At 38.3% G+C, this 27,570-nt stretch overlaps 1 protein-coding gene across 1 annotated transcript in view; it reads right to left on the bottom strand.

The window, feature by feature from the left end:
* LOC111151994 (solute carrier family 13 member 1) overlaps window positions 1-25,739 on the bottom strand; it is an 88,724-nt gene extending 62,985 nt beyond the window's left edge. Inside the window, exons 1-2 of the mRNA XM_022510247.1 lie at window positions 25,641-25,739; window positions 3,669-3,797 (exon numbers count right to left, since the gene is read on the bottom strand). Of these exons, the coding sequence (XP_022365955.1) occupies window positions 3,669-3,797; window positions 25,641-25,739 (228 nt within the window). The remainder of the gene's footprint in view (window positions 1-3,668; window positions 3,798-25,640) is intronic.
* Between the last annotated feature and the right edge of the window lie 1,831 nt (window positions 25,740-27,570).

Raw genomic sequence — 27,570 nt, 5'->3', positions numbered from 1 at the left:
TTTCAATACCACCCATCTGCTGATGATCCTCAAACCGATATTTCCAGCTCAGCTCTATCTCGTGAGATCTGGACTCATTTGTACTTAACTGCCTAGTCAACACCTTCACTTAGATATCAAATAGTTATTTCAAACGTAGTGTCAAACTTTGTACTCCCAGTGTCAGCCTCTCCTTTGCAACAAGCCTACTCTGCCCATAGTTTTCCCCATCTCAACTGATGGCAACTCCATTTTTCCAGCTGCCAGGTCAAAAAGTTCTGAGGCATCCTTGAATCCTCCCACTTACCCCCCATCATATGCCATATAAAATCATATAGGAAATTTTGTTCATTTTATCTTAAAAATACATTAACAATATATTCCATATCCCCATTACTATCCCTGGTCTGAATTGCAATGGCCTCTCCACTGGGTTATAGCAATAACCTGCTACCCATTTCCTTCTTTCTGCTTTGTTTCTCAGCACAGCAGTCCCAATTATCCTTTTAAATAAAAATCAAATTGATCATGTCACTTTTCTACTCAAAAATCTCTAGAGGGTCTCATTTCATTGACAGTTAAAACTTTACAGTGGCCTACTTTGGCCCTAGATGGTCTAGTCCCTCTACAAATTATCTCCCTGACATCACCTTCTGTCATTCTCCCCTTCACTTTGCTTTAGTCACACTGCAGACATATAACTCCCTTGAAGTCTTTGTGGTGGGTATTTGCCCCTCAGCAATGGTTGTTCTCCAGATAGCCACAGGACTAACTCCCCCATTTCCTGTAAGTCTTTGTTCAGGTATTGACAGCTCATTGAGGTCTACTCTGATCATCCTGTTTAAACTGCAACTCTCTCCTGATCTTCATTATCCTGTTGCATTTTTGCATAACACCAATTACCTCCTAACTCACTGTAACTTACCTAGACATTAAGGTTGTTTATTGTCTCTTTTCTCCTAAGAAGACAAGGACTTTTGTCTGTATTTATTCACTGATATATTCCCAAGAGCCTAGCAGAGTCCTAGAACATAAATATTTATGGAATGACTGCGTAAATATGTACTATAACATCTGCATATACATATGTGTACCTCCACATTTATATGTGTAAAATTTACACATAAACATATTTTCAATGACAATAATAATAATGATATTTGTTTTGGAATATCTAATTGAGCACACTAAATATTTAACATTTCAGATTTTATTCAATGGATATGAGAGATATTCAATATTTGTTGATATTCTTTAATACAACAAGGTGCTCAGTAAAAGTATTAAACTTAAGTATTAAAAGTTCTCAAAAATGATTCTTATTTCCTTGTGCGGCTTTCTGGGCCCATACACAGGAAGTCTTTAATCATTTCCTGAGTGATCTCATCTATAAGAAATATTGGGAGGAGGAATCTGCCCTAGGACAAAATGACCAGAAGAATGTGCTTCTAAAGTCTAAGATTCTATTACTGTTAATTTAGTCTGAGGCCGACACTTCTGGGGGATGAAGGACTCTTGGACAGGTACCAGCAGTTTGAGTCATGCAACTGCTGAAGGTACTTAGAATTTTGCTGCCTCTAGTTGGGGGTCCACATCCTATAAAGAGGCAAAGGTTTGGCAGTTCTCACAAAGCCAGGCTTTCCTAGGTACCCTTTTTCTCCTGTCTTCCTCTAGCCTGTTTGCTACAGAAACACCGCAATTCTAGTTAATCTTGCTTCTATCTCAGCCTCTATTAAAAAGTCAATTTTATTGTTATTAAATCATAAGAGACAAATATGTCACTGTTGAACTGAATTATCTTTGGAGGTAAAACCACCTAAGCCAGCAGAACAGGGGTTAATAACTTGACACATTATTTTTGAGAACTTGCCAATCCTTTCTTTTTTTTTTTTAATTTTTTTAATTTATTTTCAGTATAACAGTATTCATTGTTTTTGCACCACACCCAGTGCTCCATGTAATCCGTGCCCTCTCCAATACCCACCACCTGGTTCCCCCAACCTCCCACCCCCCGTCCCTTCAAAACCCTCAGGTTGTTTTTCAGAGTCCATAGTCTCTCATGGTTCACCTCCCCTTCCAATTTCCCTCAACTCCCTTCTCCTCTCTAACTCCCCTTGTCCTCCATGCTATTTGTTATGCTCCACAAATAAGTGAAACCATATGATAATTGACTCTCTCTGCTTGACTTATTTCACTCAGCATAATCTCTTCCAGTCCCATCCATGTTGCTACAAAAGTTGGGTATTCATCCTTTCTGATGGAGGCATAATACTCCATAGTGTATATGGACCACATCTTCCAATCCTTTCTTTTAAAATTTCCTTTACTGGGGCGCCTGGGTGGCTCAGTGGGTTAAAGCCTCTGCCTTCAGCTCAGGTCATGATCCCAGGGTCCTGGGATGGAGCCCCACATCAGGCTCTCTGCTCAGCAGGGAGCCTGCTTCCCTTCCTCTCTCTCTGCCTACCTGTGATCTCTGCCTATCAAATAAATAAATAAAATCTTTTAAAAAAATAAAATAAAAATTCCTTTACTAAGATCCATGTAGCCTATTGGAGCATTTGAAAAACTTCTTCAGTTATAGAGCCCAGATACTGGGACTGAGTGTCAGCCCTGGCTACTCTCTCTTCCCAATCAGTGGGAAAGAAAAGAGTCAAGATTACAAGGGAAGGAAAAATGCAGAAAGAAAAGAGGAGCAAAATGGATCTGAAATGCAAAAAGATAGTTTGAACTACAAAATGAGGAAGAATGATATGAAGAGAAGGAAAAGAATACTTTCTCACACAGAACAAAAAAACCTGGTATCATGGGTTAGTTAGTTGGAAAAATCTCCACCCACATTACAAGACAGATGAACCTCAAGATAGCAGTATGGACTCTGGCAGAAGATAGAAGTCCAAAAGTGATAAATTGCAGGGACTGGCATCTTGAACTTGGCATCTTTCCTGAGACTTCTTCAGCTGTGGTTTAGGCAGTTGTGTGCTGGGTAGCTGGAGACTGCATGAAGATAGATATTCTGATTTCAATGCATTTCATGCTTTTAATGAGAAACTGAATCCATTTTCCTCAGACGGGTACCCTCAGATTGTATAAAGGTAAAAAACACTGCTCAGCATGAATAAACTCCTCTCAGCAAGAACAAAACAGAAATACACATGAAAGTTAATTTGACTTTATCTTTTGAAATGGCAGGTTTCTGGAAAAGAAAACAGGGTAGCTTTTTCTTCATTAAAAACAAAAATTGCTTTTCTAACACTGTGCGAGACCGAATTCTGCTGAAAAGAAAAAGCTAATGCAGGATGTGAAAGGTTGGTCCTTTTGTTGGGAGGGAGTCACCAGGCATAGACATCAGCCTGGAAAGGCAAGACATGCATTTCTCAACAGGATTATTTTTCTCTTAAAAAAAAAAAAAAAAGATTTACTTATTTTGAGAGAGAGAGAGAGAGAGAGAGCAGAAAGAGGGGCAGAGGGAGAGACTCTAGAGCTGACTCCCGACTGAGGGTGGAGCCTCACACGGGGCTTGATCTCATGAACCCAAGATCATGACCTGAGCTGAAATCAAAGAGTTAGTCCCTCAACTACCTGACCACCCAGGTGCCCCTCTTGTTCCCTTTCAATACAGCTTTTCTCAATGGCAGTATCAGCACAAAATTAGGAACCTAATTATGACAAACATTTGCAAGAGGACTTACCTTCTTAGAAGTCATGATCCCAAAAAGTGGAAACATTAAACCAGGCAGTAAAGCTGTTATTGACAGAGGCAAAGCTTCTGTAAGCCAAAATATGGCAATGACAAAGAGTGTGTAGGCACATTCTGCTTCCTGGCAAGAACAAAGGAAAAATGCAAGGTGAAATAATGAGACTGGGAAATCATCATTTAAATCATAACCACATTTGCTGAATGGAGCTGTGTCACTGAGAAAGCAAGAAGAAACTTGAAGACCTCTGCACCTTTGAGTTGGGCAGTAAATAGTTATTTCTTAGGGATTCTAAGAGCCAAAATTTAGTATACATGAAAAAACAAAACAAAACAAAAACATCCTCCTTCATGAAGTTTCTTTCACGTTTCCTTCAAAACAGGTAACAGTGTATAGTCCATTTTTTTGTCCTCCTTTTAGTGTGTATGAATGCTTGTGCTCACCTTTATTTGGTTATAAAATGCACTTCCAGTTCTTCTGGAGTGCATAAATAATCAAGTTACTGCCTTTTCCCTGGGACAAGACATACGTGACTTGAATTGCATTCCCTGGTGCCCATTGGTTGGCACCAGAGTATACCTGCCTTCCCCGCCTATCAAAAGAGAGAAATCAATCTGGAAAAAACTTTTTGTTGTGCTATGTTTCAGAGAAAGAAGGACAGTGCCAAGTTATGTGACATGGATGAGACTAAATCTGCTCCTAACTAACATGGACCTAGAAGTTAAGAACCTCCTGCTTAGCTTTTTGGAGACAACTGAGCTCTTGAAGAAACACAGGGAGACTCAACAGAAATGAAATTCTGAACAGAATCTGTTGCTTTGCTAGGTATAAAATTGTGGGTTTCTGTTTTAGAGCATTGTTAAGAAATGGTTGAGATTTGGGGTTCAAGATGGCAGAACTGAACTCACCTCCTCCCACAGACGCAACATGTCTACAGCTACACATGACATAATTTCTTCCAAAAAATAAACCCAAGAGCTAGCTGAACAGTTTCCTTCATAACAAAGGATAAAAGTCACATCCAGACAGGTAAGAGATAGGAATGTGGTTTCACCAAAATCCCCAGATGTGGTATGGTGACCCACAATTGGGAGGTATCTCAAAATATGGAGTTTCTCCCTGAGGATGAGGCGTTTGTGCCCCATATCAGGCACCTCAACTCCTGGGATCTGCACCAGTGAGAGGAGTTCCCAAAAAGTCTGACTTTGAAAACCAATGAGGCTTAGGTTCAGGAGACCCATGAATTTGTAGGGAATGGAAATTTTACTCTTTAAAAAAAAAAAGATTTTATTTATTTATTTGACAGAGAGAGAGCATAAGCAGGAGGAGTGGCAAGTAGAGGAAGAGGGAGAAGCAAGCTCCCCGCTAGGCAAGGAGCCCGACATGGGGCTCAATCTCAGGATCCCAGGTCATTGAGCCAAAGGCAGATGCTTAAGTGACTGAGCCACCCAGGCGCCCTGGAGATTTTACTCTTTAAGAGCTCATGTACAAACTCATCCACCCTGTAACTCAGCACAAAATCGGCAGTTTGAAAATTGCCTAGATTGTACATGAAGAAGAGTCATTTGTTAATCTTAAAAGTGTCTCACAGAGGGGCAGAGCCCTTTAGGATCTGTCCATGGATAGAAGTTGGTGCCATTTTTGCATTCTTCATTTACCTTGCTAACACTAGCGGGTGTGCCCCACTCCTATACTGCCCCTGCATCCCTGCCAGAGCTGGGAAGCTGAATGCGCTGCACTCACAGCCCTGCCAAAGCCAGCAGGCAAGTAGAGCCAACACAGGAGTTGCCCCTTGAGTGCCTGCCTCTGTTGACCGAGAGGATAGCATCTCCAAGCCCTAGAAATCTGAAACAATTGGAGAGATAGTTGTTGGCAGGCCCACTTCAAGAAACAAGAAAAATCTCAAACAAACTAACCTCGCACCTAAAGGAACCAGCAAAAGGACAATTAATTTCAAAGTTAGTAGAAGGAGGAAAATAAAGATCAGAGTGGAAATAAATGAAATAGAGACTAAAAAGACAATAGAAAAGATCCATGAAACTAAGATCTGGTTCTTTGAAAAGATAAATAAAACTGAAAAACCTTTAGCTAGACTTACTAAGGAAAAAAGAGAGAGGCTTTAAATAAATAAAATCAGAATGTTATCAGATAAGTTACACCTGACACCAAAGAAATACAAATAATACAAATAATTATAGTAACAAATAATAATACAAAGAAAAAATCATAAAAGACTACTATGAAAAATTGTACAAATTGGACGAACTAGAAGAAATAGAAAAATTCCTAGAAAAATACAATCTTCTAGGACAGAATAATGAAGAAATAGAAAATCTGAAAATAAAAATTACTAATAAGGAGATTGAGTCGAGTCATCAAACACCCCCAACAAACCAAAGTCCAGGACCAGAGAGCTTCACCAGTGAATTCTACCAAAACAGTCAAAGATTTGGTACTTCTCATTCTCAAACTTGTCCACAAATTGAAGAGATGGGAATGCTCCCAAACTCATTTTATGAGGCCAGCCTCACCCTGGTACCAAACTTAGAAAAGGACACACAGAAAGAAAATTACAGGCCAATATCCCTAAAGAATATAGATGCAAAATCCTCAACAAAATGTTAGGTAATTGAAGTCAACGGTATGTCAAAAGGATCATGCATCATGATCAAGCGAGATTTATTCCACGGATGCAAGAATGGTTCAACATCCACAAATCTATCAAGGTGATACACCGCACTAATGAAGGACAAAATTCATAGGATCATCTCATTAGATGCAGAAACACACCTGACAAAATTCAACATCCATTTCAGATAAAAACTCTCAACAGGTGAGTATAGATAGACTGTACCTCAATATAATAAAAGCATATATGACAAACCCATAGCTATCATCACACTCAATGGTAAAAAGCTGAAAGCCTTCCTTTAAGATCAGGAACAAGACAAGTGTGCCCATTCTCACTATTTTTACTCAACATAGTACTGGAAGTTCTAGCCAGAATAATTAGGCAATAAAAAGAAATAAAAGACTTCCAAATTAGAAGGAAGAAATAAAGCTGTCACTATTTGCAGATGACATAATACTACATAGAGAAAATCTTAAAATACTCCACCAAAAAACTATTGGAACTAATAAACAAATACAGTAAAATTGTAGGATATAAAATCAGTACACAAAATCTGTTGCACTTTATACAGTAACAATGAACTGTAAGAAAAAAAAATTAAGGAAACAATCCCATTCACAACTGCATCAAAAGGTATAAAACATCTGGGAATAAATTCAACCAGGAGGTGAAAGACCTACCTGTATATTAGACATTGTAAGACATTGATGAAAGAAACCAAAGAAGACACAAATAAATGGAAAAATATTTTGTGCTCATGGTTTGAAAGACTTAATGTTGTTAAAATGTCCATATTACTCAAAGCAATCAATAGATTCAATGAAATGCCTATCAAAGTTTCAGTGAGATTTTTCATAAAATTTGAACAATCAATGCTAAAATTGTATGGAGGAAAAAGTGTGAATAACCAAGCAATCTCGAGAAAGAAAACAAAGTTAGAGGCATCATGCACCCTGCTTTCAAACTATATTATAAAACTGTAATAATCAAAATAGTACGGTATTGACATAAAAACAGATTCATAGATCAATGGGATAGAATAGAGCTCACAAATAAACCCACATATATATGGTCAATTAATTTATGACAAAGGAGCCAAAAGTAAGCAATGGAGAAAGGACAAGCCCTTCAATAAATACTATTTGCAAAACTGGATAGCCCCATGCAAAAGAATGAAACTAGACCACTATCTTATATCATATACAAAAAGTAACTCAAAATAGATTAAAGGCTTGGATGCAAGACCAGAATTTATAAAATTACTGAAGAAAACATAGGCAGTAAGCTCCTTGACATTGGTCTTGATGATATATATATATTTTTGGATCTGACCCAAAAGGCAAAAACAATAAAAGCAAAAATAAATGTGACTGCATCAAACTGTAAAGCTTATGCATGGAGAAGGAAACTATCAACTAAATAAAAGTCAGCCTAAGGAATGAGAGAAAATACCTGCAAATTATGTATCTGGTAAGGAGTTTATACCCCCAATATATAAATAATCCATAAAATTCAGTAACAAAATCAATTAAAAAAATAGGCAGAGGGTCCAGATAGACATTTCTAAAGAAGACATACAGATGGTCAACAAGCACATGAAGGATGCTCAGAATCACTCATCATCAGGGGATGCAAATCAAAACCACAATGAGATCAACCCACACCTGTCCAAATGGCTATTATGAAAATGATGAAAATGAAAGGAATAAGAAGTGCTGGCAAGGATGTGGGGAAAAGGGGAACCCTCGTGCACTGTTGCTGGGAACGTAACTGGGTATAGGCACAAAGGAAAACAGTGTGGAGGTCCTTCAAAAAATTAAAAATAGAACTACCCTATGATTCAATAATTCCATCACTGGGTATTTATCTGAAGAATATGAAAACACTAATTTGAAAAGACACACGCACCCTTATGTTCATTGCAGCATTATTAGAATAGCCAAGGTATGGAAACAACCTAAGTGTCCACTGATGGATTAATGGATAAAGAAGATGTGGTGTGAGAGAGAAAGATGTCACACACACATGGACTACCTCTTAGCCATAAAAAAAAATAATAAAATGTTGTCATTTGTGGCAACATGGATGGCCCTTAAGGTTATTATGCTAAGTGAAATAAGTTACACAGAGAAAGAGAAATACTGCATGATTTTACTTATATTTTGAATCTAATAAACACATGAATAAACAAAATCAGACCAAGCCAAACTCAGAACAGAGTGGCAGTTGCCAGAGGGGAAGGTGTTGAGGAAGGTAGACAAAATGGGTTGAAGAGGTTCAAAAGGTACAAAATTCCAGTTATAGAATAAAGAAGTCATAAGGATGTATGCACAGCATGGTGACTAGTCAATAATATTGCATTTCAAACTTGCAAGATGCTAAGAAAATCTTAAAAGTTCCTATCATAAAAGAAATGGTAACTTGGGTTGCAGATGGTAACTAAAATTACTATGGTGATCATTTCACAATGTATACAAATGTGGAATCATTATGTTTCATTATACCTGAAACTAACAGAACACTGGATATTGATTATATTCAATAAAAAGTGGCTGAAATGTATTATTATACTTGGCTTATATAAAAAATGTTGAAATGCAATCACCTGGGGTGTCATAAGTGATCGACAAAAGTTAGCATCTATTATATGGCTTTGTTTTGCTCTCACAAGGCTTAATCTCTGCAAAATCTGTGTTGTGTGTGAAAAAATTTGTAAAAACTGCTGTCTGTATTTAATGAGGTATTTCATTTAGGTTCTCCCTGGGCAATAAAATTTCTAGCTCTGCTGCCCTCTGATTCCCCCACGTCAGGGTAAATCCTTTGAGCTTGGTGTTTGGCCACCTAGCGTCCCTGCACTTTCAGTGGGAGGGACTAAGAAATCCTTAATAAACTAGGACTATGTTATGCCTTCACCATGTTATCTTTTCAGGAGATAGAATAAAGCTGCTTGGATGTTAACGGTTTTATAGCCAGTCTGCCTCTATAATCTTGACAATAAAACAATGAAATATAGCCGGGCCTTAACTAAAAAACTTCCTAATTTGCTCTGGAGAGGATTTGTGAATACTTAGCTTAATTAATTAATTAATTTTAAAAGATCTTATTTAGAGACAGAGAGAGTGTGAACAGGGGGAGGGGCAGAGGGAGAAGGAGAGAGTCTCCAACAGACTCTGCCCCGAGCATAGAGTTCAGTGTGGGGCTCAATCTCATGACCCTGAGATTATGACCTGAGCTGAAATCAAGAGTCAGATGCTCAACCAACAGAGGCACCCAGGCTCCCCAATACTAGCTTAATTTAAAATACCAATGCATGAGAACGACCAGGCCTGTGTTTTGGTGAGAACACATGAATACCACTTTGTTTTCTAATACTTGCAGGAACACAGATTTCAAAGATAAATGAACCCCATTACTGCCTTGCTCTTTTCCCCACAATCAGATCCTCTATCTATCCCTGTCATTTTCTCTCTCAGATCTGCCCCTCAGCCTCCACCCCACTTCCTCCACTGCTGGCTAGGCTGTTCCACAACCACACGGTCTTCCAAGGAGCTGCTTTGATTTTTGTCATTCCCTTGCATAAAGCCAGATTAAAGGATTAGTCACCCTGACAACTGTTTGGAGCACCAACCCATAAGGGACTGCTCAAAACAGAAAAATAAATCCGGTGCTAGCTAACATAACCCCTGTTTCATCTCAACATGGGCCTACTTCAAGCTAGACATCAGGATCTACTCAGAAGTGGCAACTTTTAAAACACGATAAAAAGCAAAATTTAAGTGCTAAATTATTAATTTCCCTAACAACATTCATATTTTTACTGCCCAGCCCTGACTTAAAATCAAGTCAGTGATTTTCAGGTATTTATTGGAAATAATCTAAAATCCTCATCTTGTATGCGATGCCATCTTCACTCTAACTGTAATAAGATTTACTTGACTTGCCTGAATACTTCCTGACATCTTATCTCTAGTTCTAAAGAGCTCATTTACATGTCTTCTTGATGTTTGCATTCTGATCCCTGCTCCTTATCATGCAACCTCTTTCTGAACTTTAATACATTGCATTCAGCCAAGTCGTCAAACTGGTAATTCCCCAGATGCCCTTAAGGGACAGTTTCTAACTGCCTCTAACTATACTCTGGACTCTGGACTCTTGGACTCTTTGACCCAGTCTGACTATTGAGACGAAGCAGCAAGCTAACTACCAAGACTAACAAGAACATATATTTTATTTGACTCATGATGATATATATGTGTGTGAGTTTCATTTGAATCATGATTTATAAACCAACACATTTCATGTGAAAAATAAAATCTGAATTTCTGGCTTTCCTTGAAAAACTAAGGAATTTGGTAATATTGGGATCATATTCTTCCATGTCAACAATTGTTCAGACTCAAGGAGAGCTTACCCTTCAAAGACAGACTTGTGCTTTTCAGTTCTGCATAGCACTACACCTTTTCACTTTATTCTCTTACCTGCTTGACCTTTGTTAGCATCTCAGTAAAATCTCTGGTAATAAAAATGCTACCCAGACATGCTGCCTTGCAAATAAATCTTGTTTTACCATTTCAGAATTAACACTTGGACCATTTGTTTGAATTTCTCTGCCTCACCCCTAGTGTGGTCCGTGGACCAGCAGCATCAGCATGACCCAAGAGCTTGTGAGAGAGAAACTGGACACTCGCTTTCAGGTAATGTTCTGCCCAAGTTTCATCTCCAGATTCAGAACATATTTTATAAAGTTCCCCATCCTTCAGTGTTAAGGTTCAAATTTATGTCTTGTCTATGGAGCCTCCCCCAAACACTCATGTGCATTTTATATGTTTGCGTATGAATCCCAGGAGGTTGTAATTACAGCTGGCTAAGGCACCATATTTGCATTGTTCCTAAGAGTTGCCTTCCCAGAATCTATGGGAAATGCCCCATTTTTCTTAACTTAATGAAAGCTTTAAGTCTAAAAAGGAGGAATGCAGAATTATCCAGAGGGCTAGAGCTGGGTGGTAGGATGGCAATCTGTCTCCATTTTCTTGGGATAGTGCTGGTTTACACCTATTGCCTTTCTGATTAGGAACCCTTTCCATTCTCGTGTCCCTCATTAATAAATTACACAGCTATCCTATTGATGGGTCCACCATCCCAGGAATACCTCCTTCCAATTCCTGTTTTCTATTATGTGATCTTTCTTGGTCAGGCTTGGAGTCATGGGCAAGAAAGTGTTCTTTTCCATCAATACCTTTCAGGTATTTAACAACAGAAAGTTAATCCAGATACAGTGTCAAGCATTTTCTTTTAAGAATCTAATATTAAAATATATAGAATTATTTTTAAAACCAAAGATCTATGAACATTCTTGTTAAGAAGAAGGAACAAAAGATAGAGGAAAACCTTTCATTGTTTTCCATTATTCATATACATTTAAAAAAAAACTGATATTAGGGTGAGTAATTTTTGGTGAACAGGCTCTTCTGATGAAGAAGAAAACTGAACAGTTGTGTGTGCTGCCACTCAAAGTGTGTCCTGGATATCTGATTCACAGAACCAGCTCTGGGGTCGGGAAAAAATCCCTTCATTTTGTCAGTAAAAATCCAGAGACTGACCCATTATCTCTAGCTATATCATCTCTGTTTCCTGTTGATCCCTTTAATTTTTTTTCTCTTCCCTCTCTCTACCTTATCATCAATCCCCCTACTCTTAAAGTACAGCCACTCCCCCATTACCGCCACTAGCCATCACAACCACTACTCCTACTACCGTGAGCAAACAATAAAGCAACAACAAAGAAAGGCCAGCCGTCAAGTCAGTTAGATTGTGGGTGAATTGTTTCCCCCTCTCTTTCAATTCCTCTCAAGTCTAGTGGAAGTCGCTGTTATCTTTATTAAAATGAACTCTGCAACCATAACAAGTAATAATTTGAATAAAATTTTGTTCTAGAAATAGCAAAGCACTTTGGTACATGAGTTCTTGAGCTGAATTAGAGCAACACAATAATGTCTACTTCTTTTTTGTTTGTTGTGATGGAAAATATAGAAAGAAAAAAAGATTTAAAATTCTGACCAAGACTGATTTTATAAAACAGATTTTTTTAAAAATCATGATTTATTCCCAAACTACTACACGAAACAAAGGGTGCGGGGAGTTGAGAGGGCTTCCTCAAATAAAAATACCTCAAAATAAAAGCATAAAATTTTCTGTTCAAAAATTTATATATTCCCTACAATTTCCAAAAATTACATGGTAAGTTCAGCAAACAAACCACATGCAGCCAGACAGGCTGTTGTGCAGAATACATATGTTGTAAATCCTATTACATAGCATGAAATGTAATGTCCCTTAAGCAGGGTTTCCTGCTCTGTGTTGTGTACAGTATGCCTCCCTGGCTCATTTAGGGCCACCTCCACCTTTTCTATTGTGTGAAGATTCTCTCATACCGCCAGAGAGATGAAGCTATTAAGTGCAGACTGGTTATCAATATGGATAGGAAATCCCTTTTTCTGACAATATAGAAAAATGTATTAGAAACCTTCTAGCATGGGGCACCTGGGTGGCTCTGTGGGTTAAGCCTCTGCCTTCAACTCAGGTCATGATCTCAAGGTCCTGGGATTGAGCCCCACATCTGGCTCTCTGCTCAGTGGGGAGCCTGCTTCCCCTTCTTTCTCTGCCTGCCTCTTTGCCTCCTTGTGATCTCTCGCTCTCTGTCAAATAAATGAATAAAATATTTTTTTAAAAAAAGAAACCTTCTGGCAATATATCTTTTTTTCCTTATTTTTTATTATGTTTATTTATCCAACATGCAGTACATCATTAGTTTTTGATAGTGTTCAATGATTCATTAGTTGCATATAACATCCAGTACTCATCACAATATGTGCCTTCCTTAAAATCCATCACCTGGTTACCCCATCCCTCTACCCCACTCCCTTCTGTAACCCTCATTTAGTTCCTGGAGTCCAGAGTCTCTCATGGTTTGTCTCCCTCTGATCTTTTCCCCATTCAGTTTTCCCTCCTTTCCCCTGTGGTCCTCTGCCCTAGTCCTTATGTTCCACATATGAGTGAAACCATACAATAATTGTCTTTCTCTGCTTGACTTATTTCACTTGGCATAATTTCCTCCAGTCCCATCCATTTGATGCAAAAGTTGGGTATTCATTCTTTCTGATGGCTAAGTAATATTCCATTGTGTATACGTACCACATCTTCTTTCTTCACTCATCTGTTGAAGAACATCTTGGCTCCTTCCACAGTTTGGCAACTGTGGACATTGCTGCTAGGAACACTGAGGTACATGGGCCCCTTCTTTTCACTACATCTCTATCATTAATAAACAACATTTGGTTTAAAATTAAATAAGGTTTACTGCATATATTATTTTTCAACTTGTTTTTTCACTCACATAAAGAATGACTTTTTACTCTATCATTTTACTTATGTATGTCACATACATTCATGTTGATACATTTAGACCTATTAATTCATTTTAAATGGACATGGCATTTCTTTTATGAGTGTATTACAATTCATTTGTCCATTTTTCTACTGAAGGCTCTTTCCCTTCAATTTTTCATTATTATTAGGCTATTAACATCTTTTTACCTACCTTTATGTAGATAGAGGAAAGAGATTTTCTAAGCTAGAGTATAAAAGTAGTAGTGAAATTCTGAATGAAAGAGGTGGAGTCTAACTGTAGTGGGTATTGCCAGTTGCTATCCAAGATGGTTGTATCCGTTTATATCAGTACTAACAATGTGAGAAAGTTCCATTTTACCAACCATTGGTATATTGGGCTAGTTTATTTGACAATCTGATGGTATGAGAAGTTCTTCTTAATTCAATTTGTATCAGCTTGAATACCACTGAAGTATTTTTTCATGGTCATTGAACATAATTGTTTCTCTTACCTTATTTATAGCCTCTTACCATTTTTCTGTTGCTTGTTTGCTTCTCTTTTTCATGAATTTGTGGTTACTTTTAGATTTTTAATATTTCTTTATAAGTTAAATACTTACAAATATTTTTCTTAATCTCTGATCTCTGTAATTTGCTTTATTCTATTTTTGGTTGAAAAGATTTTACTGCAGTTATTTTAAAATTCTTTTTGTTATTTTTTTGTTTTTACTACCTTGTATGAAAAATTCTTCCTGTATTATATACTTCCATGTTTTTTTCTAAAATTTAAAAATTTTCAAGTGTAGGGCCTTGATTTATTTGTATAGGAAATTGATACCTTATTTTTCCTAAATGTGTAGCCAGAATGCCCTGGCTTTTTAAATTGGATAGTCCATCTCCTCCCCATAATTCCTGTTGCTCTATATTTCCTATGCCAGTTTGTTTTTTTGTTGTTGTTGTTTTGTTTTTTTGTTTTTTTGTTTTTTTTTTACAAATGCAGGCACATGTGTTTCTGGGCTCTTTATTTTGTCCCTCAATCATGGTCACCTTTTAAAAATCACTTCTTGCAAAATTATTAAACTCTTTTAATTATTATAGCTTTTCAACAAATTCCGCAATCTGTAGCTCAAGTCTCTCAAACGTGCCTTGATTTTCTTATTGTTTTTACTCTATTTGTAGTGCTTTCATCTCTGTGTTGTTTCCATTCTCAGTCTTTCTTTCTTTTTTAGTATTATTAAACTTTTCTTTCTTTTTTAGAGTTAAATTTAATTAACATATAGTGTATTATTAGTTTCAGAGGTAAAGTTCAGTGATTCATCAGTTTTTGTTTTTTTAAGTTTTTATTCATTTGTCAGAGAGAGAGGAGAAGCAGGGAGAGCGGCAGGCAGAGGGAGAAGCAGGCTCCCTAGACAGCCAGGAGCCTGATGTGGAACTCGATCCCAGGACTCTGGGATCATGACCTGAGCAGAAAGCAGACACTTAACCAACTGAGCCACCCAGGCGCCCCACATCAGTCTTATATAATACCGAGTGCTCATTAATCACGTGTCTTCCTTAATGTCCATCACCCAGTTACACCATCCCTACACCCACCTCCCCTGCAGCAACCCTGTTTGTTTCCTATGATTAAGAGTCTCGTATGGTTTGTCTCCTTCTCTGATTTTGTCTTGTTTTGTTTTTCCCTCCCTTCCCCTATTATCCTCTGTTTTGTTTCTTAAATTCCACAAATGAGTGAGAAATATGATAGTTGTCTTTCTCTGACTGTCTTAGTTCACTTAGCATAATACCCTCTAGTTCCATCCAGGTTGTTGCAAAAGCAAGATTTCATTTTTTTGATGGCTGAGATGTATTCCATTGTATGCATGGATGTGTGTGTGTGTGTGTGTGTGTGTGTGTGTATGGCATCTTTCTTATCCATTCATGTGTTGATGGACATGTGGGCTCTTTCCATAGTTTCACTATTTTCAGTCTTTCTTAATTATCTTCTTGCATGTTGAGATTGAGTGGTAGTTGTTTTATTTTTGTGTTTGTTCTTTCTGTATTCTTTATTCCTCATCTAGAAGCTTTACAGTTGCCCTAGCTTCCCATCTGGAATGTCTTATCTTGGTAGCCTGAGGTCCTGTCCTACCAGGACAGTGCAAATCCAATCATCTAGCTGGATCCATTAGCTTGAGTCAGGTCCTGGTGGAGAGTCTGGAAAGTGCCTATCTTGATGAATATTACCACCGACAGTTGTCTGTAGCTTTTTCTTTTTTGTAGCAAGAAAACTACTCTCTCGCCCTTATTTGGGTCATTGAATCTGACTGACCTCAGGATGAGGTGGGAGAATTTTCAAGCATAGGTTCTCACCTTCACTGCCCTTATTTGCTTGTCTGACCCATTCTGGCCTACAGAAACATATATTTGCTTTGTGTTTAAAGTGGAGAACGTTTAGGGTAGAAGTATCCTAATTGTTTGAACTTCATCTATACTGCTAATCATAAACCTTATAGATAGAAGAACTTATTTAAAAGGTGAAGAAATCTAACAAATAAATAGACAAATCTGTTTTTCTGACTTATAAATAAGTAAAAGGATGGGAAAATAACATTTATGAATGTCTACTACACACCAGATACAATACTTGGTGTTCTACATGACTTATCCTTTTTAGTCTACACCAACATTCATCTAGGTGGGTATTATAATTCCATGTTCAAGTAGAGATCGATGATCACATTGCTAGTATGTGGTAGAGCCGGCCTTCAATCCAAGCAAAAATGCCATGAAAGCATATATTTTGTTATTTACTGCTCTATTCCCAGCACTTAAAGCAGCCACCTGGCACGTAGTAAGCACTCAGTAACATTTGTTGAATAACTGTTTTCTTCTCACAGTTTTTCAGTGTTATTCCTACAGTTGTTTCTATTTATGTCTTGATCCCTATACAAAAGTCTTAATCGCTATCCTAAACATAAAATTCTTCAGCATAGGAACCTCTTTTCTTTGCCTTGTTTTCTCTTCTGTTTTCTCTTCTACTTGCTGGTACTGGATATCTGAACCCTCACCCCAGTGGGTGAATGTCTCTCCAATTTTCCTGGAGCTCTCATCTCTGTTGCCAGTAAACAAGAATTGGAGCTAAAACTTTTCCTGCATCGATTACTTCCTCACAGTTGACACTTTCATACTCCCCCAGGCCCCATTTAACAATAACACCGTCATATCTTGTCTTAACCACCTCAACCAAGTGCAGCCAGGGTACTTGCTGCAGAGGTAGGAAGGCAAATGAAGCTATGACTAGGCAATTTGGATAATAGCTTCTCCCCCACAAATTCCGACTGTCAAATTGTCTTGGGAAGTATGGCTGATTATATTTAAAAATCACCTTGGTTCTCTTTCAAATTATACCTCCAGATGGAATTGAAATAAAAATTAGGCTGTAAAATATAGTTTTTTTACCCCTTCCCTCCATTTTTTAATGACACTCTGACTGATATTAGGGAGTAATTTGGCAGATGAATTAGTACGCATGTGGGTATGATCTCTCAGCACAGCTTGAGAAAAGCAGGACCAATCACAGACCTCACTCACTGCAATTGATTTTCTAAAGAGAACGCAGAGCAATTAAGAAAGGAGAAAAATCATGCATTTTAAATCTGGGTGCTACAAGAAAAACACTATTATTATTTGACAGAGCCTGTAAAGGGCTTTGCAGAGTTTGTGATACACCTACCCCTTCTGCTGCAGTGATTTCTCAAGACTCAATCCATATTAATTGCAAGGCTTAAAATGATTAGAAATATTCTCCTTTCAGAAGAGAAAGAGTAAGGAGGAGCTCAACTTACAAAGTCAAGGAAAAATGACTAGTATTTCTCATTAGTTTTTAGCCCAAATGGATAGCAGGGAAAGGCAACTGGTGGAGCCACTATGCCAATTACCTGAGAACATTTAACTCCTTCTTTCCATTTAATCTCTGCAACTAATTAGCACACAGTGCTTTACCCCCTGTGCACACAGCGGAACTAGAAATGACCCCAGAGTTCACCTAGTTCTCCAACCTGAGAACATTAGAGGGTGATCAAAATGCAGTCTGTGGTTTATTTGCTTCAGAATCATGAGGAGTCTGTTCAGTGTGCACGGTCTTGGGCTTCACATCCAGAGCTGGGGATTTTAAACAAGCAGCTCAGGTGAATCTGGGGCAGCCAATCCCCAGGTAACATTTAAAACTCTTGATAAGAGTCTTGTTAACCTTGCAGATGGGGAAATAGGCGAGGGGTAGCATGACAGCATCACTGAGGGAGTTTTTCCGAATATGCAAGAGAAATCGGGGCAGCTGAGGCTATGCTGTGGCTAAAAGTCCCTAAATCTCAGCAGCTTAGACAACCGAAGTCTGGCTTGCTCCTACTATCTGTCTACCATGGGTCACAGCTACCCTGCAATCCAGGCAGATGGAAACTTCACCTCAACTTATGCTTTTGTAACCAAAAACCCAGAAACAATGGAGTAAGGCAAACTGTGAGCAAGCTTTTAAGGATCTGATATAAATACCATTAAAGAAGCTGTGTCCTCAATGGGCGTGGGAGTTAGATGGACTTCCTTTTTTTTTTTTTAAGATTTTTTTGTTTTTTTATTTGACAGAGAGCAAGTCACAAGTAGGCAGAGAGGCAGGCAGAGAGAGAGGGGGAAGCAGGCTCCCTGCTGAGCAGAGAGCCTGATGCGGGGCTCGATCCCAGGACCCTTAGACCACGACCAGAGCCGAAGGCAATGGTTTAACTCACTGTGCCATGCAGGCGCCCCTCAGATGGACTTGCATGTAAATCCTCTTACTCCCTTTATAGACTGTGTGATTGGGCAAATTGCTTAACCTCTTTCATTAAGTCTCTGTTTGTTCATCTGTAAGATGGGGATGATACTGAGTATTTCTAATGGTTGCTATGAAGCTAACAGTGGATATTCACATCCTTGTTGTTATCAAGCTAGGTATAAAAATGTACCATGGAAGGAAAAAAAGAGACACCCTTCTCTTACACCAGTGTTCTTGTTCTGTCCTTTTGCCACACTTGTCACTCTATCTGAAGTTCTTTCCTATCATCATCTTCTTTCTCCCACATCCTATCTTTCCTCCAAGATCTGGCTTAAGCCCCCCACCTTCCTTCTGCCATGGGAAATCATCAGTCATTCATTCAGCATAGTTATCAACTATCTTCTGTGTGACTGGCAGTATGTTCTTTTTTTTTTTTTAAGATTTTTTTTTTTTTTTTAATTTGACAGACAGATCACAAGTAGGCAGAGAGGCAGGCAGAGAGAGACAGGAGAAGGAGGCAGGCTCCCTGCTGAGCAGAGAGCCCGATGCGGGACTCGATCCCAGGACCCTGAGATCATGACCTGAGCCAAAGGCAAAGGCTTTAACCACTGAGCCACCCAGGCGCCCTGGCAGTATGTTCTTAAGGCTTTTGTGTCCGGAGTGGGGAATCATGAAAGCAAAATGGAATACACACTATAATGCAGACTGAGGTATCCATGATGCAATGAGGGCATTGAGGAGGATCCTCAGTTTGTGTCACTGCCGGAACTGCCTTTCTCAAGAAGGGCAGAGCAAGAGGAGAGAGAATTCCAGGACAAGGGTACAGCATGTGCCGAGACCGAGAGGCAAGAATAGCCATGAATAGTCAATAGTAACCCAGGGACTGCAAATGGTGAAATATCGCTAATGTGGAAACCATGAATGTGGGAGACAGGTACTGGGAGCTTGGGGGAGGGCTTTTAGGAAAAATAAATGGCAAAATCTTGAAGATCCATCAGTGTATACATGTTTTATATAGATATTTTCCCCCTGTAGGCAAAAAAGAATCACTGGAGAAGTCTGACCAGGGGTACAATAGGACCAGGTTGGCATTTTAAAAATAGTGCTCTGGCAGGAGACTTTAGGGAAAAAAGACTGTGAAATGGTCCATGGGAAAGAGAGATGGGACAGCATCAAGGGAAGCAGTGCCAGGAATGGAGATGAAGAAGCAGATGGGGGGGGGTGGGATTTAGGAGGTGAGGCAACATAGCCTGATGATTTGCAGTATCTGAGATGACACACAGGTTTCAGGCTAGGAATGGGGTGAAGGCTAGCAGGTTCTCTGAGACAAAGAAAGTAGGAGAGGCAGATGGTGGGCCAATGGGACTGTGTGTCATTGCGGGCATGGAGGGACTGGAGATAGATGAATCCCCAGAGATTTATCTACCTTTTAATTACATGTCTAGACACAAATGATTTGCTTAAACCATTTGGCACTTATTTATATACAACCTTATTTTGTGATTAATGTTTGCGACAGTGTATACTGACTTTTCAGAAACTGTGCAAGCTACTTGACAGCAGAAATGTTAACTTAAACTTACGTTTGAATCCCACAGTTCATTGAGCACAATAGTTTGGGCTAAGCAAGTTCTCATCTCATAAAATACTCATGAAGGAATATATATCAAATTTGGATTTCCTGGTTTAGTTCATCTACCACATTATTATCAGCATGATTTCTATTTTTTCTTTTTTCTTTTTTGCCCTCCATCATTCTGATACTCTTTTGTGACTAAAATGCTTACTTTCTTGGAGTTTACAGTATTTCCCCCCTTATCTTAAATCTCTACCATATTTTAAACCATTTAAAACAATATCAATTATTTCTATTAATATGTTTATTTGACTTGTCCCTTTCAAAGTTCATTATGTTTTCTTGGAATTCCTCCCTTTCCTCTTCTTTTAATTGTAGTCATTTTAAATTCTTCCCCCTTCATTTTCATTTTCTTTATGAAACTTCCCAACATACCACCTCCCTTCTTCTAGCACATTCTTTATCACTTATAAGGTTGCATTTCTTTATGAGCATGATATTTCTCCTGTATTTTTTTTTTTATGATTTGGCACCACAAGTCTCTCATTACATATCATTTCTTCTATTTATTATAATTTCTATCATAACTTTGAAACTCATGGTATAGCAGATGAATATATTGTGAAGGAAGCATAGGTAGAACATGACAGCTGCAGAAATACAGCTGGTCCTTAATGCTGTAGTTCCTCCCTCCCTAACCTGTGCTGTGCCAGCACACTCTGCTCTGCTCTGTTGACTCTCCCAATCTCTTTGCTCTTCAAGTCTTTCTTGGTGCAAAATATTTTGCGGAGAAACCCTGAAGTATCTGAGAGATAACTGAAATCTGGTTTTGGTTTTGCAACCAATCAACTAGGGCATGCTGCTCAATATCTGTGTGTCTATTTCCCTTCTCCTTATCTCAAAAAGGCATCTGAGTGGCTCAGTCAGTTAAGCCGGTTAATTGTGGGACTCTTACTTTTGGCTCAGGTCAAGATTTCAAGGTCATGAAATAGACTGGGTGTGGGGCTCTACTCTCAGGGCAGAGTCTGCTTCAGATTTTCTCTCCCTCTCTCTCTTCCTCCCCTTCTCCCCTCAGTTATCCTCACATGTGTGCTCTCTTTCTCAAATAAATAAAAAAATAAAAGAAAATCTAAAACAAAAGGGGGATTCTAATTAGACATAAACTAGAAATAAGCTAGACAGAGTGAGATGTACCTAGAAGAAATGCACTCCACACAGAGAAAATATTATTGCTCAATTTTCTCCACTTACTGCTCCTTAAAACACTCTGGCCTTCTTTTTGTCTCTTTGTTTTATTAACAGAAATACAAAGAAAAGTCAAGAATTGGAAAAATGAGTAAGGAAATAGTACAGAGTAATGAGAAAAGTAAAAATTAACAAGATATTAGAAATAGTAATAAAAGAACAAAGTTGCACAGAGGCTATCACTGGAACTATGGCATGTGCCCAATTTTAATTTTTTATCTGGGAATATTTAATAAATTTCCTCTCTGAGATATGGAAATGAGAAAATTCAGTGTAATTATTAATTACATGCAAATATTTACATAAGTAGGAATTATGTTACAGGCTTGTTTTATTGATCACTAATTACTAATTGGAGAAAGACTAAGAATACCTCTTTGTTTATGTGACAGTTAAAAAGACAGCATTTCTAATGTTTCAGAGTCAAGTAATAATAAAAATAGGATTCCTTTAGTAAAGTGACATTTATCCCAATGTATTAGGAGTATACTTATTATAATACTGTGGAAGCTATAAAGACACAGATATTCAGTTGTGGTTGAAATCACAGCTCTAGAGTCAGATGTTGATTGGAAACATCTATACAGCCGCATTTTGGTAAGCTATTTGCTGTTTGTCTCTGTTTCTAATCTGCAAAATTGGACTAATAATTATACCTAATTCATAAAATTAAATTTGAGCTTCTGTTTGACATATTCTTTGCTATAAAATTTCCATAAAACCATTGAAAAACACAGTCTTAAAATTTCTTCCAACTAGAAGATATTAAGATGCCAACCTGATGCTGTGGCTCTAGGTGAACATCTGGGCACAGTTGTGAAGGGAAGGGGCAGCATATTTTGACAAGCTGACATGACCTACTTGTATAGCTGGGATTCTGGGACATTCAGCAAATGACATGTAAGACTGCTACTTCAGTCCTCACAGGCCTGTCCCCAGTGGTTAGAATCATTGCAGTGTTCTGCCTTGAAGACATTGAATAGCACGAGGTCAACTGAGGAAATGATTAAGATGCACCTCATCTGTGGTTTGACCTGTCTAAAGTTTTTTCACAAAGAGAAATACCTGAGTTGTTGATAATGACTATCAAGCTACACTTTATATACTGCTTCAAAATAGAGGATAAATTTTCAAAAACACAGATATAGAAAAGACTAAAACATAACTGCTGTTGAAGTATGAATCTGGGGGTGCCTGGGTGGCTCAGTGGGTTAAAGCCTCTGCCTTCAGCTCGGGTCATGATCTCAGGGTTCTGGGATTGAGGCCCGCATGTGGCTCTCTGCTCAGCAGCGAGTCTGCTTCCTCCTCTCTCCCTCTCTGCCTGCCTCTCTGCCTACTTGTGATCTCTGTCAAATAAATAAATAAAATCTTTTTTAAAAAAAGCATGAATTTGGAGTTCTGACAGAATCTGTGTTTAAATCCAGTTTCTGCAGCACCTATGTGATCTTTGTTGGGTCATATATCTTTGAGCATCAATTTTCAAATGTAAAATGCGAATGATGGAACATGTGTGATTGTCTTAATGGTTTGTACTAAAGGTTAAGTAAGATCATTTGAATAAAGCAGCTGGCAGAACGCCTAGAACAGAGGGTTTGCTCTGCAAAGGGAATCCCTTCTCCTTCACTTTGCATATCACATTGCAAACCACCGGGGGTTTCTCATCATTGATATCACATTTATGAACTGAGATGGAATTAAAGTAAGGGTTAAAGCCAGTCTATAGAAACAACTCAAAAATCAGTAGAAAAATGGAAAAAAAAAAGTCAATAATTCATTGTTCATTCTACATCATGTAGACTTACTGTGTTTTTATAAAGCAAAATTGATTTTTTGTTTTGTTTGAATTCTTTAGTTGTTCTATTACTGAGTGTTTAGAAGCATTGAGTTCTCCAGTTCAGTAACCTGAAAGTTACAATAGATTGATTTGGAACCATGTCAAAGTAGACTCTACTTCAAGTTCATACCCTCCAAAGGCCCGTATTCTTTGAAAAAAAAAAAAAAAAAAAAGTTTTGCTTTCATTGTAAGCAAGAGTTAAAATAGTATTCTTCGAGTTTATTTAGCAGTTGATTGAATGATTAAATATGCATTTGAAGTAGCCAAAAATGAAATCATGTTATTGTACTAGGAAAAAACCCCTCAGATTAACATTGATTGAGTTTTAACAAATGAGTTGATTAGAGGAAAAGGAAAGAGGAACACAGTTCATCAAATGCAACTTGATGCCAGGTCCCTGGTTTCTCCACAGACCTAATGTACTCTTGTCATACCACCTTGGGGGGGAAAAAAATCAATGACTGCATTTCTTAGCAAGAATACACTTTCTGATTAATGAATCATGCACTGAAACCACTGCTTTTTATTTATTTAGTTGTTCTTCCTTTCAAAGAATTTATATTAACTTTCTCTGAAAATTATGGAACATAATCAAAGTGTCATGCAAGTGACATTAAAATGTGCATCAAAGGAGCAGCACAGATGATATGTGGTCAGAGACTAGGTTTGTACTGACTAGCTTAATTTCTGATTTTCTCTGCCGTAAATAAGGACTTACGGTGAAACTAACCCAGAAATATTAAAATATAGCAGAGTTCCAGGTAAGAACTAGGATGTACTCATAGTAGAATGGTAGAATTCAGCCAGGTCTAGGGAACCCACAGGAACAGGGGAGTTAAAAGAGAAGGCCATCATGCAGTAACAAGTCTCTGAAGGGGTTTTGGGTTGAGCGTTCAGATCAGAGCCCTGTGTCTGTGACTCAAATTTGTCATCTAGTGGCCACCAGAGACTCATGTAGGAGTCTTCGGAAGTAGCTGGAGGGGGAGGGGAAAGGAGGAGAGGGAAAGATTAATCACACAAAATTTGAAAAACAACACCAACCAAACCAAAACAATGGACTGTGCCTATTGTTTTCACTAGAAATTCTTTAAGGCTTTGAGGGTTCAGAACAATCTTTGACAACAAAAAGGATGGGGAGTCCTTTCCTTCCTCAACAGGGAATTGTGAAACATCAGTGTGAGGACAGCCCCAGTCAGGGAAGCTGCTAGAGCTAGATGGTTGGCCTCAGCAGCAGACAACCCATAGCCAGAGGCAGCAGACGTCAGTCCCTTCTCCAGCGTTGCAGGCAGAGGAGACCTTGGTAGAATCAAAAAGGACTATTCATTAGCTCACATGAATTTCTGTCAGAGGTTCCAAGGGTAGTGGCAGACTTTTGAGGGCAGACTTTTGAGGATCCAGCCTATCATAATTACTGTGATTCTATTTTAACTCAGACTGGTAAAACCTTGATTAATACTTGCTATAGAAGAGCGTCAGAAAGGCATCATGGGGTGGTGGGAATTGCACCAGGTGTGGGTCAACACATTTAGGGAGACTCTTGCGGCCCTCCTTACTGTGTGCCAGCCACTGCTCCAAGAGAGTGTTTGATGAGTGCTTATGCATTTAATTCTCACAGCAAGTCTGTTAGTATCCCAATCTTACGCATGACAAAATAGAACCATAGAGAAGTTCACTAATTTGCCCAACTCACTCAGCTTATAAGTGGTATACCTGGGACCTAAAGCAGAAAGTCTAACTCTAGTGGTTGTCCTCTTACCAACTGACACTCATCACGCCTGACATAAAGAAGGTGCTCATTAAATGTTTCCTGATTCAAATCATTTTAGCATGGGATTAAAAATGTCCTGGGTTTAATGTTCTGGACTTAGTAAACTGACTACACTTAAAAGCAAACAGAAAAATGCTTATAAGTATACCAAAATGAAATAAAATCTCAAATGATCAGAACATGGTGCAATAGTTTTTAAAATTTCCTGATTAACCAAGGAAAATTACTTCATGCTTTCAATGCTTTCTCATCCCGTAAGGAAAATATATTTCTAGGAGGCTTGGTGGCCCACACCAAGCCATGGAACTGACAAGTAAATTAGTCTGTGCTAGACGCTGGGTCTCCCAATTGTTTTTGTAGCTCTTCCCCCAGTAACATATCACTGCATGGGCTTGGGAGAAGGGATTGTGCTAACCCAGGATCCTTCTTGGAGACTGATTAACCAGAATGACAAGATCTCAAGGATTGTACTTCTTTGATCTTCCTCTCATCCAGTTGCCAGACAGAGAACAATTCTGACTGAATACATTATTTAATTATTCTAGTTAGTCACATTGAGAATCAACCAACATTAACCACTAAAAAGGAGAAAAAAGGACAAAACACAATGTATGACCATCCTGATTTCCAACTCAAAGTGGCATCCCCACACACACCTCTGAACAAGGCAATTACATAGAAACAATAAAGAACAATTAAATAAATCAGGAAACCCACCAGCCTATTCTCCAGGTTCACTTACCTTGGTGCGAACGATGACTGGCAATGGCAGTAAAACCAAGAGAGTGAAAACTATAAGGAGAAACTGGCGATAAACTAAAATATAAGTAAGGACTTTCATTGTCCTGAGTAGGAGACTTTGAAAGTACTCTCCTCAAAATAAGGCAGATGTTAAATAACCAATGTGGATTAATATTTCTCCAGCCCATCATCATCATTTACTGACCCAGACTGATCAACATGAGTTAAAATTAAATCTTGATTTTTATTGTTTTACTGTCACAATTAACGTGGAGAGATAAGCCCAAGAGTGTTTGCAAGAAATTACATGCCAATTGCTACTGTAGCTTTTGAAAGATAACAACAGTTCTTTCCCTATTTAATTTGTTCACATTAACTAGACTATTGACTGGCCATATCTAGCAGAAGGCAAAATTGTGAGGTTCATTGAGTTTGCCCACAGTGAGGCCCCTCTGCCCCTTCTGATGTCCCCTGACTTCTGGGCTCTATACTTTGGTGGTGCCTCAGGCAATCTCTACTGGATGCCTCCAATGCCCTTCCTAAGAAAGTGCATTTTCAGTGTGTGAATTGAAATAGCAATTCCAATAATAGGAATTTCAGTGTATGGACATGTGAAAGGTAAGGGTTTTGGTACAGATGGATTCTTCTAGGGCTTCTCAGATAATGTGTTGAGGTAGCCCTCTACACCGCCTACATGAAGTTTGGCTCAGAGAAGAGCCCCTGACCTCTCTCATTCAGGAATTCTCTGCACTCATTCAAAAGATATATACTACTTCTGAGGTCAAGCAGCATTTTTCTCCTCAGTACCATATTCAGTTGAAAATGGTTTATCTACTGTTTAAAAGCAAAGTTCTGTGTGTTTCTTGAACCCTGTAGTTTATTTTGATAGAAAACCAAAAATTATCATAAAGCCTTATATAAGCACTCCCCTGTTCCACTCTTTCAGGACTGAGTTGATATTATTGTGCTGATATTGACTAGATAATCAACAGGGAATCTGCACAGAGATGAGTCACTGGGGCCATCTAAGGGGTGTGTGTGTGTGTGGGTGCGTGTGTATCTGTGTGTAAGCACATGTGTGAAGATGGGTACGATTCTATATGGAGGATGTATTTTAATATTGCTCAGCACTAAAGACTGGTTTGTTTCTCATTACTTCATAAATTAATAACCCAATATACTTCAACTAAACAACTACTAAGTACCTAGCCCTAGGTATAAACAGAACACATTTCTTTCTATAATTTATAGTCAATTTCTCTTGGTATAAATACCTTACTTTGATGTGATCTATTGTTAGCATTTAGACCTTATTTCTAATTCCACACTAATGTAACTCTGCTTTCTTTTCCTATAAAAGAAGATAATTCTTTCACCAACACACTGTATTATTAATGTAGATGAGAAAGCATTTTTTTTCCTTCTAAATGTCTAAATTTCTAAAGATACATCACAGATAGTGACTCAGGAAAATCAGGAGAGTAAGCAGAAAGAAAAGTCTCCAAACCAGAAAGGCACATTACATCTTGAATTTGTTAGGTAAAAAAAAGAAAGGGTACTTACAAACAATAGTAATGAATAGTGAGCAATAATAATAAAAAGTATTAAAAAACACATTAATACACTGTGATTACAAACAGGAAAGCTTAATATCGTTAAGGTATGCTTCTCCCCGAACTTAATCTACAGATTCAACACAATACCAGTTAATCCCAACAGGGGTGTGTGTGTGTGTGTGTGTGTGTGTGTGTGTGTGTGTGTCTTTGTGTAAGTTGACAAAGTGCTTCTAAAAAGTATGTGGAAGGGCAAAGGACCAAGAATGGTCCACACAACCTTGAAGAACAAAATCAGGACTTCCATTACCAGATTTCAAGACTTACTACAAAAAGTCACTAATTGGGGCATTTTGGTATTGGCGCAAAGAAAGACAA

This window comes from Enhydra lutris, unplaced genomic scaffold (genome assembly GCF_002288905.1).
Source record: "Enhydra lutris kenyoni isolate GAN:26980312 unplaced genomic scaffold, ASM228890v2 scaffoldscaffold27, whole genome shotgun sequence".
Taxonomy (NCBI): Eukaryota; Metazoa; Chordata; class Mammalia; order Carnivora; family Mustelidae; genus Enhydra; species Enhydra lutris.
The sequence above is the reverse complement of the archived record's forward strand: the minus strand, read 5'-3'. Positions and strand labels throughout refer to the sequence as shown.